The 14,941-nt window shown below is 37.0% G+C and overlaps 1 protein-coding gene across 1 annotated transcript in view; it reads left to right on the forward strand.

Moving 5' to 3' along the window:
• The first annotated feature begins 4,640 nt into the window (after positions 1 to 4,640).
• LOC123263141 (thyrotropin-releasing hormone-degrading ectoenzyme-like) overlaps positions 4,641 to 14,941 on the forward strand; it is a 59,101-nt gene continuing 48,800 nt past the window's right edge. The window contains exon 1 of the mRNA XM_044725681.1: positions 4,641 to 5,268. Coding sequence (XP_044581616.1) covers positions 4,784 to 5,268 — 485 coding nt within the window. The 5' untranslated portion in view covers positions 4,641 to 4,783. The remainder of the gene's footprint in view (positions 5,269 to 14,941) is intronic.

Here is a 14,941-nt window from a genome sequence, read left to right on the forward strand (position 1 = left end):
TATACCGTAAGCAGAACGGTTTTTTGAGGTTACAAATTTTTTTTCAAATTTATTTTGATTTTTTTTCTATATGATATTTTATAATAGTAGTTCATGCTTTTCATTACGCGTATTACTTGATTATTATCAATTATCTTTATAATTTATATTTAAAATTATTATAAATAATCAGCACAAACTATAGTGACCCAGATTTTTAGATTTTAACTTTTTTCTTATGTAAAAAGCGGACGGCCACAGACTAAATAATATAAGGATGCATGCTAATCTTATAATAGATGGGAAACTACAGTGAAAAAAAGATATATGACAGCTTGCAATTACACACGCCAGGCGGCGCAAGAATAACTTTTACATGAACTATAGCTTAAAGGGGATAGTTTGCCACCGGAAATGTATAAAATTAAAATTGTCAATTTTTATTATAATTACAAAAAATACTGAAATTCAAACAAAAACAGTTTCACTGTAGAAAATTGCGCCAAGGCCACGTTCATAAAACTCATCTCAATAACATTTGCACTTTACAAAAAAAATTAGGCTCGTTTCAATAATTTTCATTCTCTACAAAAAGATGTGAAATACTAAAAAAATACCCCAAATTTTTTCAGGATAACTAAACATCCTTTCAATGCTGAGAAATTTATAAGAAAGTCAATCTATGTTATTTCATAATAAGTTTTACAAAAGTTAGGTAAAATTGACATGTCATACGCAGTTATGCAAATTACATATAAGTCGATACGCATGCATACGTTGGGTCGGTTGCATTGTAAGAATTGTGTTTACTAAAAAATAAAACATATGGCTGACTAAATTGGAACAATGCGGTGTGAGTTCTAATGAAAATGTGTTAATTACAATTAAACGAAGCAATATCAAACTTTAATATTGCATGAGGTTCTTCATTAAAGATTAATGACGAAGCTGAAAAAAAATGAATCCAAAAATTTTATATAATTTCAGATTTCTTGAACACACCACCATATTGACAGTTGTTCTCACTAAAGATCTAAAAAAAATTTTAAGAACGGGTTTTTTCACTAAAACTGATAATTAATACACTAAGCAATGTTTTCAATGAGTTCAGTATCCTTGACTAATGAAATCTATATAAATATATAATATGATTAAACAAGCGAAATCGATTTTTCTTGAGTTGAAATTCGACCCAACGTATGCATGCGTATCGACTTATATGTAGTTTGCATAACTGCGTATGACATGTCAATTTTATCTAACTTTTGTAAAACTTATTATGAAATAACGTAGGTTGAATTACTTATAAATTTCTCAGCATTAAAAGGATGTTTATTTATCCTGAAAAAATTTGGGGTACTCAATGACGCGCGCCAAGTACGATAAAAAATTTTTTTTTTTATTTTTTAATTTCCAACAAATTTTTTTTCAATTTTTTCAACATTATGACGGTTTCTTGGTATTTTTTAGTATTTCACATCTTTTTGTAGAGAATGAAAATTATTGAAACGTGCCTAATTTTTTTTGTAAAGTGCAAATGTTATTGCGATGAGTTTTATGAACGTGGCCTTGGCGCAATTTTTTACAGTGAAACTGTTTTTGTTCGGATTGTTAATTCCGTGAAACTTTTCGAAAATTTAATTCATTCAACTCGGATCATGATTTTCTTACAGTTAATGAAATAAAGAAGAAAAATATTTGATACATGAGTAATTTTTTTTTAGCTTTATCAAAATATTAGTGCATCAGAACTAATTATCCATATAAAAATAATTCTTAAGACAGTAATATATTAATTTGTATCAGTTTGATACTTGAATAATCAGAATTTTATACATTTAGAAGTTTACGTCTGAATAACTTTAGAACGGCTGTCTTTATGATAAAAGTGTAGGAGACCTCTTTTGTAGAGCATTAAATTCTCTACAAGAATATGCTATGGACTTATATATATGAGGGGCGCATGCCGAGCTAGAAAAATAAACAAAAAGAAGAATTTTTTTTCTATGTTATTTAAATGGGAAATGAAAAATTAGGGACAGACACCTCTAAATATTAATATTAAGAACTCCGCTCTGAACAGGCTTCTGTTCTCACCTTCATGCAAGTTTTCAGCCTGTTTTTTCGTTGAAAAAAAAAAGTCGCCTAAAATTGACAAACCCTAATATATATATATATATATATATATATATATATATATATGCTATATATATATATATATATATATATATAAATATATATATATAATTAGAATCTCGGAAACGGCTCCTACGATTTTTATAAAATTTAGTATGCAGGGAGTTTTGGGGTCGATAAATCGATCTAGCTAGGATTCATTTCTAGAAAATATCATTTTATCCGTATTTTCAGTTGATTCACAAAAAAATATTAGGAAAACGGTTGACCATAAAGACCATCTCTGCAACTTCCCGCTAATGCCATATACTTTAGCGCTTAAAATTGCACTTATTACGTTTCTGAACTCTTCAAGCTCAGAAATATTATTTTCGTATCATTTTGAGCTCTGCGAGCTCAAAAATTTGATAGAAGTTTAATAAAACACTATTTTTTTAATTTTCAAACCTCAACAACTTTTGAATGAATGAACCGATTTTTACACGATTGGCGACATTCGACCTAGGAATTTCGAAGTAATTCCGAAAAAAACACTTTTTTTGGTTTTCTTTCGACAACGATAAGTCACGAACAAATCAACCAATTTCGACCGATCTGACGGTGATCGACGTGAATTTTTGATGTTAAAGGCTGATTAATTTTAGGAATCGATCGGTAGAGCCATTGAAAAGTTATTTAAGAAAAAACCACATTTGAAAAAATTTTTTTGTGTATATTTTCTTGAGATTTCTCAAAATCTACCGGTTTCAATCGGTCTAAATTATATTCAAAATCTAAGTTTGGTCAAGCCTCTTTGAATATTGCATACAGAAATACGGACATCATCGCGGAAACATCTAGGGAAGCTTCCGAGCAACTTAAAACGTCGAGATCTGATAAGAATTCGATTTTCGAAAAACAGGGTAAAATAATCTTTTTCAATTTTCTTAGCAAGAAGTTAAAAATACCGAGCAAAGCTCGGTCATCCAGGTACTAATTATTTAAAGTAATAATAATCATATCTCACGCTCGTCTTTGCATATTATGTAACATATACGGTGCACTGTCCTTAATTCTAAATTTCTGATCGAAAAATCAGTAGAAATTGTAATTCTTAATAGTTTTGTAAATTAATAATAATCATATTCTATGCTCGTCAGTGTGACTGACTTAATGTGTAAAGTGTCATAGTTATCATTCATATTGTTACTCGATAAATAATTCATAACATCAATTATATTCCAAATTCTAGTCAATTACTGTGATCAAATTTATATCAATGATACACTTTTATGAATAAACGGAAACCATGAATAAAGTGCATTAAAAGTTCTTTCCAACACCCCGATCCAGCAAATAAATATTTAATATTTAATTTTATTTTCTATTATTGTACACTAACAGACTTTTGAGCTCGAAGAGCTCAAAAGCTTAGAACAGCTAACTCTTTGAGCTTGAAAAGCTCGAAAAAACATATAAATTATATTTGTGAGCTCGAAAACGTTATAAGTGCAATTTTAAGCGCTTAGATCCATAGATTCGGTAGAATCTGGCGCCAAGTTCCGTTCAAATCCGTTGTAAATGGAGCGCCAGACTACCGACTATGTTTACTGTAAGCAGAACGGTATTTTGAGGTTGCGAAATTTTATTTAATTTTACGGTACTTTTTTTTCTAAATTGTTTACTATAACAGTAATTCATAACTTTATTTTACCGTATTAATTAATTATATTCACCTTTAACAATTAATTTACTTGAAATTATTAAATTTTATCAGCACATACTATAGCAAGCTCAAAAATTTCGATCCTGACTTTTTTTCGATAGGGAGAGGTCAACGCCATAGACTAGATAAAATAAAAATGTGTAGTGATTCTCCTATAGATACGCAACTACACTGAAAAAAAGTAATTCACAGCTTGCATCTACGGCCGCCAGAGCGCGCTGAAATTATTTTTGCATAAACTGTAGCTTCAAGGGGATAGTTTGCCATGAAAAGTGCAGCCAACGTCAGTTTCGAGGTCCTAGGAAGCTTTCCTGACTATTTTCACGATGATGTCCGTACGTCTGTATGTGTGTGTGTGTGTGTGTGTGTGTGTGTGTGTGTGTGTGTGTGTGTGTGTGTGTGTGTGTGTGTGTGTGTGTGTGTGTGTGTGTGTGTGTGTGTGTGTGTGTGTGTGTGTGAGTAAACCTCTTGTAACTTTTGAACGGCTTGACCGATTTCATCGCGGTTGGTGTCATTCGAAAGGGCATCGCCAAACTTAGATTTCCTTTAAGTTGGAACCGATTCGGACCAAGTTGCAGGGATGGCCTTCAGGGTCAACCGTTTTTCTAATTTTTATTTATAATATTTTTATGAATTTTAGTTTTATTATATGCAATAAATTTTGTATCAATCAGTAAATTTTATTCGACTCACGTTTTGTTTGACTCACAACTGTTTTACAACAAGACATATAATATTTAAACATAAAAAAATAATAACTCGAAAGATATAATCTAATTATCAGGTATCTTTAATGCCAAGACTATAAGCTCAAGTTTGGAGTACTTTATATTATTTTATTCGAAACTAATACTTCACAACGGTTGTTAATAAATGAAGTAACTTGGTGTTTCATAAGCGAAATTTCTAGAATTTGATACTAGCGAAAAATTTTTGAGTTATCAATTCAACTTAAAAAAAATCATGAAGCATCTAAATCGAAAATATTTGATATATTCTATCATAAAACTCATTGTGTATGGTGTATTGATTCAGTTCAAGATGAGAGAAGTTGCTTCAAATTCAGAAATATCTAGTATCCATCGTTTACCTGATTATGTCAAACCTATTCATTACGCTATTAAAATAATGCCTCTCCTGAAAAAAGATAATTGGACTTACGACGGCGAATCTGATATTGAAATACAAATGAAGCAAAAAAGTAATTTTTTAGTTTTGTATGCAAAAAATCTTGAAATAAGCGATAATATTACGATAGAAAATGAAAACGGAATGCATCAATCTGTTAACTATAAAATTGACAATGAAACAGATTTTTTAACAATTACATTTCAAGAGGAACTATCTGAAGGAATTCATACTTTACATTTGAGATACCGAGGTAAAGTTAACGATGAAGCACAAGGTCTTTATCGCAGCAGTTATACAGATATTTATGGAGAAAATCGGTAAGTTTTATTAATAATTATTGATAATACTTGAAGTGTATGCTCTATTGTCACAAGAAAAGTTTCCAATTTTGGCATATTAAATCGTGCCTAATAAATAAATCATAATTTACATGTAAATTAGTTTGTAAATCAGTTCACTGAATATTGGACCTAAGATAATTTTTCCCGAAAAGAGAATTTTGCTTATTTTATGCAAGAAACATTAAAAGTTTCTTTGACAGTGACGAGTGGAAAGTGTGGTAAACCGGTTTTTAGGATATCAGATAGTAAAATAGATCTTTACAATGATATAATGAAAAATTTGAATTTTTAGTTTGAATTGTAAAAATTTAACAAACATGTCGAAAAATGATATATTTCAGGGGTATAATAAACGATAGAAGTTAAGAGCCATCTAAAGTACGGTGGAGAAAATTTTTGGAACTTTGTCAATTTGTAAAGTGATAGATATTTTGAAAATAAAAGCTTACAAATCTTTGATAGACTCATTTGCAACGTCTTGCTATTTTTGCTAATTTTTGTTAGGGACAAATACGGGCATGAATCGTTGTGGGTGCCAAAACGCGATAGACCCGAATAGATTTAAAAATCAAACTACTAAAGCAAAAAAAAATTTCTGAATTGGTTCAAAACACTCTGGAATCGATCAATTGACATTTTGACATGAAAATTTTGAGAAAAAAATTAGTAAAACGGATGACTCCAGGTCATCCTTGCAATTTTCGGCTAATTTCAAACTAATAGCGCTTCAAATTCCACCTATTACGACGTTTTGAGCTCTTGCAGCTCAAAAGTCTTGTTTGTAGTCAGTGAAACATTATCTTGAAAATATTTGAAGTACAATAACTTTCACATTGAGAAAAAAGTATATAGCTAGCTGAATTATAACGTCACAAATGTATAAATGTAGTTTCCTGACCGTTTTAACTTACCCGTAAGAAAATTGAAAATTTTAGAAAAACGAGAAGTTATTGGTTTTACCCCGTTTTTCGAAATTCAAGTTTTCATCAGATTTCGACGTTATGAGGCTTTTGAAGCTTTCTTGACGATTTTTAAGATAGTGTGTGTGTGTGTGTGTGTGTGTGTGTTTGTGTGTGTGTGTGTGTGTGTGTGTGTGTGTGTGTGTGTGTGTGTGTGTGTGTGTGTGTGTGTGTGTGTGTGTGTGTGTGTGTGTGTGTGTGTGTGTGTGTGTGTGTGTGTGTGTGTGTGTGTGTGTGTGTTCATAGAGGGTAAGAAAAATAGATTGACGTATGCCAGGACCAAATGTTTGGCTTGGGTATGTCAGCCTCAGATGTCAATACCGACTAAAAAAACCTCCTCTCTGCTTTCCCCATAGATGTTATGGGAAAGACTGGATCGGAACCGCGTAAGCATTACTTTAATCCAGTCCGTGTTACATCTCACGACGCCTGCTCCTGGTAACTGGTCCCCTTCGGTGGTTTTTTCATTTAAGAGGCGCTGGGCGTAGGCTGTGACAGCTGACCAGTTATCTTCTTGCTTGAGCCTGTAGGTTACCAAGCTCGCGAGGGAGAACGTGGTAACTATAATTCTTCGGTGCTGCTTCAGTAGACCTTCCACCGTACACACTCGAAGAACGTGTGTTCAGCGTCGTCGATTTGGTCCGGGCAGTATTTGCACGTTGGCGTGCGGTGCAGTCCCATCTTGAAAAGATAGAACTGTCCGTGTGCTGTCAATAGCTGGGTGATGAAGAAATCCGTGTCCCCCTGCTTCCGAGAAATCCAGACGTTGATGTTTGGGATCAGGCGCACTGTCCATCTGCCTATCTCTCCTGATGTCCATCGGTCCTGCGACTGATGTTCCATTTCCTTCGTCATCTTCGCTCTTGCCCCCTTATCATCGTTTCGCCGTTTACTTTAGCGTCTTAAAGTTTTTCCCTCTCAAACGCTAGTAAGTCAATAGGTGACCAATACGGCCAATACGGAGACCGTGCGGTAGGCGCAGGTAATCCTGAGACCGCCTCGCCGCAGCACCGCTGCTGTCTTACACCGATATGTCTTTCGCTTCAGGATGTCTACCCAAATCTCCACTACGTACAAAAATACTGGGTGGACGACTTGCAATTTACTCAAAATTGAAGGCTGGACGGCCTAAACTGACTTGAAATTCGTGTTCAGCGGGTCGAAAAACATGCCCGTAGATAGGTGGCACCCGGTGTACAGACAACTTTTTTTTTTATGTGCCGGTGTTATTATTATTAATATATTTTTTATGAAATATGATAATTTTAATCCTGTATAGAAAAATCTGGCTCTTAATGAGCAAAACAGATAATCCCATAGTTACGTCTGGCATTCTAAAACTTGGCGCCTAAAGTTTACTTATCCAGTTACTACAGTGTATGTAAAATTTCTCGCGTCACACTCTAGTGTGTAGAAATAAAACTGTTAAAACTCAATTTTAGACTGGAGTTTCCGGTCTATCTATGAAATTACTGCAAAAATAGAATTTATCAAAAAGTATCTAAAAAGTAAATGATTAGCAGTTAATTAAGATGTAGTCTATTATTAAAAAACATAACTTTTAATATAATTATTATAATAAATACATCAATTTTTCTAACCCTAAAATCAGGCTCTGCTTACGGTATAGTACTCGGTAGGCTGGCGTTTGAACGGTACTTGGCGCCAGACTTCTACCGAGTCTGTAGATAGTTTTTTTTCATCCGTAGCAGGTGTTTGGGAAACAGCTCCGCAACAATGCTGTCCATCATCGCGGGAGACTTCAGTGCTTTTGGTGAGGCCTTTCCTAGTCGTTTTGCGACAATTTGGTAGGCTTGACATCATACGTCCTTATCGAAATCGTTACAGATCTCTTTCCACAAAATCGCTTTACTTGCTTTGATGGCTCAGTTTAACGTCTTTTTAGCTTGCTTGTAATCGCTCGAATATAAGTCCTGGTTTGGGGAGCGTTTCGCAGCTCAGAAATTCATCACATTTAGCAATTTCCGTCTCACTGTGGGTATTTGGAGTCGGATTATTCTGAATAGTAGAACAGCTTCGTGTGAGTAACGTTCGCAGTGCCTCCAGATCAAGCTTCCTGGAATTCCAGTTCCGCTTTTGAAGTGTGTGTGTGTTTTTTTTTTTTTTTTTTTTATAGAGAGGCGAAAAAAATCTTTCAAAGACACCGCTTTCATTGAAAGATGATGGTCAGTAGTGTGGGATTTTTACCCACTAAAAAAAACTCCTCTCTCCTTTCCCCATAGATGTTCTGAGGAAAACTGGATCGGAACCGCGTTAGCATTACTTCAATCCAGTCCGTGTTGCGTCTCAGGACAATTACTTTTGGTTACTAGTCCCTTTCTGCGGTTTTTTCTTTTAAAAGGCGCTGTGCGTAGGCTGCGACAGCTTACCAGTTATCTTCTTTTTTGATCATGCAAGTTACCACGCTCCCGGAGGAGAGCGTGGTGCCAATAGTTTCTTCGGTGCTGCTTCTATCGTCATTCCACCGATCACACTCGAAGAACGTGTGCTTGGCGATGTCAATTTTGTCTAAGCAGTATTTGCACGTTTATGTACTGTGCAAACCCATCTTGAAAAGATAAGCATTGAACTGCCCATGTCCCGTCAATAGCTGGGTCTGGAAAAAGTCCGTTTCTCCATGCTTCCGAGAAAGCCAGACGTTTATGTTCGGAATCAGGCATGCCGTCTATCTGCCTGTTTCCCCGGTTGTCCATCGGTCCTGCCACTCATGTAGCGTTTCCGTCTTTATCTCTACTCTTACCTCCTTAGGGTTGTCACCATTTATTTTGGCGTCGTAGATTTTCGCCCTCTCGAATGCTAGTAAGTCGATTGGTGCGGCTCCTGCGATGACCAGTACGGCTGCTTCTGAGACCGTGTGATAGGCACAGGTGATATCTGAGCGCTCCTCGTCGTTGCACTGCCACTATCTTGCTCCGGTAGGTCTTCTGTTTAAATATATCTGCCCATATCTCCGCTCCGTAGAGTAATATCGAGTGGACTACTTCTAGAAGCACCCTCTTTTTTCTGGTTCGTAGTCCCATCGTGTTGGTCATGATTCTCAATAGGTTTGATACTGTCTTGGTAGCTTTCACGCAAGCGTTTTCGAGGTGTTCTCAAAAAGACAGCTTTTCGTCGATCATTACTCCTAAGTAACGCAGTGCCTTTATAGATGTCAGTGTTGTTCCGTCCATGTTCCGACCATCTCGGTTTTCTGCTTGACCAGTTTTAGATAATGCTTCTCCAGCCAATTTTTGACGGCGTCAATGGTTTCCCGAACCAGTAGTTCTGCCTTCTCGGCACTGTCTAATACTATCGTAGCTGCGATGTCGTCCGCGAAGCTCGTGAGTTGCACTTGTTTTGGCAGTCGGATTTTCAGGAGTTCGTCATAGCCCGCGTTCCATAGGTCGCGCCCCATGATTGAACCTTGCGATCGTCGATCGTCCTTTCCGAAAGCCATGTTGGTTTGTGGCAAAGCCTCCAGCACGATCGATGTCGTTGCGTAGTCTTCCCTGTATGAGCTTTCCCAGCAATGTCAAGCATGCAGAGTGATCTGAACGACGAAGGTGTTACAGGGCTACCTTTACCTTTGTCTAACAGAACCAATCTCTGCCGCTTCCAAGCCGTTGGAAACGTGCCGGTTGCTAGGCATGCATTGTCGGCGTTCAGGAGAAATCCTGGATATTTCATAGCTATAATCTTGATCACCGATGCTGGGATACCATCAGGGCCAGGTGCTTTTCCTGTCTTGAGAGTCTTCGCTGCGTCCTGTAGTTCCCTGGTTGTGAAAGGTGTTATATTACGCTGTTTTTCATATGATGTCTTATTTCCCGTGGTGGGTGTTTGGGAAACAGCTCCGTTACGATGCTGCTCATTGAAGCAAGTGGTTTCGGCGCTTCTGGTGAAGCCTTTTCAAGTCGTTTAACGACAATCTGGTAGGCTTTACCCCAGATGTCTTTGTCAAGGTCGTTACAGATCTCTTGCCATAATTTCGCTCTGCTTGCTTTGATAGCCCAGTTTAGGTTCTTTTTGGCCTGCATGTACTCGCCCGAATGTAGATCTTGATTGGGGGAGCGTTTCGCAGCTCTCGTTGCTAGCCGACGTAGCTCGTGGCATTTTTTTCGGAGTTCTGCTATGCCTGGGGACCACCAGTACGCCAGCCTGTGAAAACCCCGGTTTTTCAGCCGCGTCATACAGGCGTCGCACGAGGCAGCAATTTCTTTCATCGTATTTAGTACGGTTTTTCAGTCTTGCTGCGGGTGTTTGGGATCGGGTTGTTTTGCAGAGTAGACCAGCTTTGTGTAAGTGACTTTCGCAGTGCCTCTACATCAAGCTTCCTGGCGTTCCGATTCCGCTTAGAAAGGTCGCGTTGTGAAACCGAAGCTGATGCCAGTCCAACGTTGAATGTCACAAATTGGTGATATCTGCCACTGTATTCTTCGGATACAGTCCAATCTTCGATCATGTTGATAGTCTTTGGAGTCGTCAACGAAATGTCGAGGATAGATTCTTGATACCCCGGTCTTCTAAAGGTCGTGGTGCTCCCAGTATTCAGCACTATGAGGTCGAGTCTAGCCGCGACGTCAGAGACCTCGTTACCTCCGGTGTCGGAGAAAGTAGCGCCCCATTCAGCCGATTTAGCGTTGGAGTCACTAGCTACGATGACTTCGCTATCGAACTTAGTGATCGCATTTTCTATATTTGCCAGTTTCTGTCGGAATACACTAATCCCTTCGTTAGGTGAGAGATAGACGCTTATGAAGTAGGTTGTAGGGGTTCAAATCCAGACAAAACCTGCTCCACTTCCGCTGTTGTTGGCGGTAACGTTCTTTGTGTTCACAATCCAACTTGCTGTCAGGCCAGTTTCGTCTGCGAACCAAGCTCTATCTTGAAGGTTTAGATATTGTTCGCAGATGAAGCAAATGTCGATCTTCTCTTCAAAGACTCGCTGGCGAAGTAAGTTCTGCACCAATGCACATCTATTCAGGTTTTCTTGTAGTATGCAGTCATTTCTGCCCTCTCGTAGCTTTGGCAAGTGCGGTGCGGAATGCCTTACAAGCTCTGGAGCCAGAAATATGACATAAGCCATCTTGAACTCTTTTGTCCGGTGCACAGAGGAAGCATTTTAGCTTCTCCGTGCAGTCTGAGGATTTGTGGTTTTCTCCGCCACATTAATAACAACACCTGCTTCCGTCCGATCCCGTACAGTTTCGTGTTTGGTGCCCAAAACCAAGGCATTTAAAACATTCTGTTACGTACGTAACTGGGCGTATGCGACAGTTAACCCATCCGATCTTTTTACGGGCCTTGTCAAGGGTCTTGATCATGTAACGGATTTTTATTCCGCTCAATTGGCCCCTTAATAAATTTAAAAAAAACAATAAACTAAATAAAATTGAAATCTAAATCAATGAACAAAAGGTCGCCACCAGGATTTTTTATCACGGTTCCTGGAACCGGTTCCAGAGCCAAGAGCTTATCTTACAGGGGAGATAGAGTGGAAGAAGGTGCTGTGAAATAAATAAATTCTTAATTAACAATATGGCCAAAATCCATTAACAATAACAAATTTAACAAGCTGCTCACACTTACACTCACACTATAATCACTTAACGATAGCTTATTCCTACAATTCTCAACTTGACTAACTAACCAAACTGACAAAACTAACTCCACGACTTGACAGATTAATTACCTTGCACAGAGACTAATCGTATGCAAGAGCTCGTTAACTCGGCCCACAGGAGTAACGACCCAGTGATTAAACGTAGACCTAGATGTCTGCAGTTCACACACATACCCCGCACACACGCACACACTCTGAATTTACTTTACTTTTATTTATAAAATTTAATCCACAAAAATTATCATTTTAAGTTCAACTTAAATTTTTTTCAGTCATTAGCCAGTAATTAAATTACAAAAATATTTCCACGACTAACAATTTAATTCCCAAAAATCTAAACTAAAATTCGATGCATAATTTTATTTGAACTCAACTCGTAATTTTAATATTAAACATAAAAATAATTCTTGTTAAATTTCATCAAATAATTTTAACTAAAAGTTTCCGGACTTAATATCCACGCTGGTAAATAATTGACAAAGAATTTTATCCAATGATGAAATTAAATTATTAAAACAAAATCAAGAACTTAAGTTCAATACATAAAAAATAACCACGTGGAATTTTCCGGTTAAATAAATAATTATTAAATAATTTATCCCAACATAAAAATAAATTAGCGAAAATTATCAACGAGTAAATCAGTCTCAAATGCGCCAAATCTCAATAATTAATTCTCAATAAATAATATAATGTTCATAATCAATAATATTGCAATAAATAATATTAAATAATAATAATTCAATTGTTCTTCATAAATAATCGAGTAAAATAATCGACAAGAATTTGCGCGCTCAAAATGGATGCCAATATTCGTTAGTGCGTAGTAGAGTTTGACCTTGGGTACGAATTAACTGCGTTGTACAATTCAACCGACGCTTGACTAGTCCGTAAGAATAAAATATATGAAACTAAACCGATTTTTCAGATGTTAAAAATTGTTAGTAAATAATCAAGTAAATTAATTTATCAGATAAATTCTCACGACAATTTACATCACAAGGTCTCTGAGTAGTCCTCGGATAAAAATCCCCTTGAGATCCACTCAGCACCGAATAACGAACGTTAAACAATTACAATCAAATAATTACTGAATTATTACGAATTAAATCGAGAATAATTAATCAGAGGAGAAGTAAACCGAGTATAAGCCCCGCGGTCCACTCCTAGCCCACAGAGTAATTATTGATACCTTATTGAATATACGACGATCTATTTCACTACTTGAGATTGAAGTCCTCGATGTTATTGGCTTCTGTCGATAGGTAACTACTCCGGGGATCAGCCTTTCTTGATTTCTGTGGCACTCCGTCTGGTGGTTACACTACTTCTCTCTGACACAACGCATGTCTCACCTATATATTAACCCCCAAACTACCCCCTCCTACTCTCTCTTTAGGCCCAAAGATCGAGACGCACCAGTGCTGCGTCGAACAATTATCGATGTCTGGCGACTTATCGATTCAGGGTAATTTTACCCTGTTACAATCGCACTAGCCTCATCTATCTCGCCGAAGGCTGCCCGATTGCCTCGTGGTGTAGGTTTTGTCAAATTCGCACGTTTTATCTCCAGGCTGTCGGTGAAGTCACATTTGAGTGCTTCACGGACGTCGCTTTCGGTAGAGATTCCATCCAAGTCAAGGATCTCGATCGTTGTTTTTGGTGTGAGCGTTCTGACTGTACCGATGTTAGCGGTTGCTGCTTTTATCACAGCTATGAAAGCAGCAGTTCTTCAGTCTTGTGACTTATTTCTAGAAGAACGCCGCCGCGCTTCGTTTGTTTAATAGACTTTATGTCTACTCCAGTCTCTGTCAGGTAAACCTTGGCCTTCATTTCCTTGAGGAGATCGGCGTACGTTCGCCGTTCAGCTGGTTGAAGAAGCACAGTGTGTGTGTGTGCGTGTGTGAGTGGGTGTTAAAAAACTGCGTCGAAATAAAAGTTATTGCGGTTTGAAAATTCAAAAATTTGTGTTTTATCAAACTTCTATCAGACTTTTGAGCTTGAAGAGCTCAAAAGCATAGAAAACCTATGTCTTTGAGCTTGGAGAGCTCAAAATAACTCACAAATCGTATTTTTGAGCTCGAAGAGCTCAGAAACGTCATAAGTGCAATTTCAAGCGTTTGGGTATAGAATTGGCGGGAAGTTGCAGGGATGGCCTTCAGGGTCAACCGTTTTCCTATTTTTTTTTTTTTTTTTCAGTGCACTGCCGTCATCGTAAGAATAGTCAAAATAACTTCTTAGGACCTCAAAGCGTGGAGATCTGATGAAAACTCGATTTTATAATATCGGGATGAAACCAACAACTTCCCAATTTTCGAAAATCATCAGTTTTTATAGCGGGAAGTTAAAAAAAGTTTTATCTAGTATACTTTGTGGATTTTTTGAGCTCTTATAATAATTATTTTTAACTTCCCGCTAAGAAAATTGTAAATTTTCAAAAATCGGGAAGTCATTTTTTTCACCCCGTTTTTCGAAAATCAAGTTTTCATCAGATCTCGACGTTTAGAGGTCCTAGGAAGCTTTCCTAACTATTTCCGCGGTGACGTCACCATGTCTGTATGTATGTGTGTGTGTGTGTGTGTGTGTGTGTGTGTGTGTGTGTGTGTGTGTGTGTGTGTGTGTGTGTGTGTGTGTGTGTGTATGCATGTAAATCTCGCATAACTTTTGAACGGATCATCCGATTCGATCGAAGTGAGCGGCGTTCTGAAGAGTTCCTTTGCCCCTAGCATTCTAATACTAATTTTTAGAATTTGAGTTGATCGATTTTGAGAAATCTCAAAAATAAAATTTCCAAAAATTCGTTTTTTTGAAATATCTTTTAAACGGCTGAACCGATAAATTCAAAAAACTGATCAGCTCTTAATATCAAAAAGCCACGTTGATTGCTACCAGCCTGGTCAAAATCGGCCTGATTTGTTCGTGAGATATCGTTGTCGAAAAAAATTAAAAAAAATGTTTTTTTCAGAATTTATATGAAATTTTCAGTCTGACCGGTTTACGTTTAAAGATTTTTTAGAATAACTCAAAAAACTTCCTTGAATGCCGTAAACCGCGAGAGAATCGGTTA

This window comes from Cotesia glomerata, linkage group LG4 (genome assembly GCF_020080835.1).
Source record: "Cotesia glomerata isolate CgM1 linkage group LG4, MPM_Cglom_v2.3, whole genome shotgun sequence".
Classification (NCBI taxonomy): Eukaryota; Metazoa; Arthropoda; class Insecta; order Hymenoptera; family Braconidae; genus Cotesia; species Cotesia glomerata.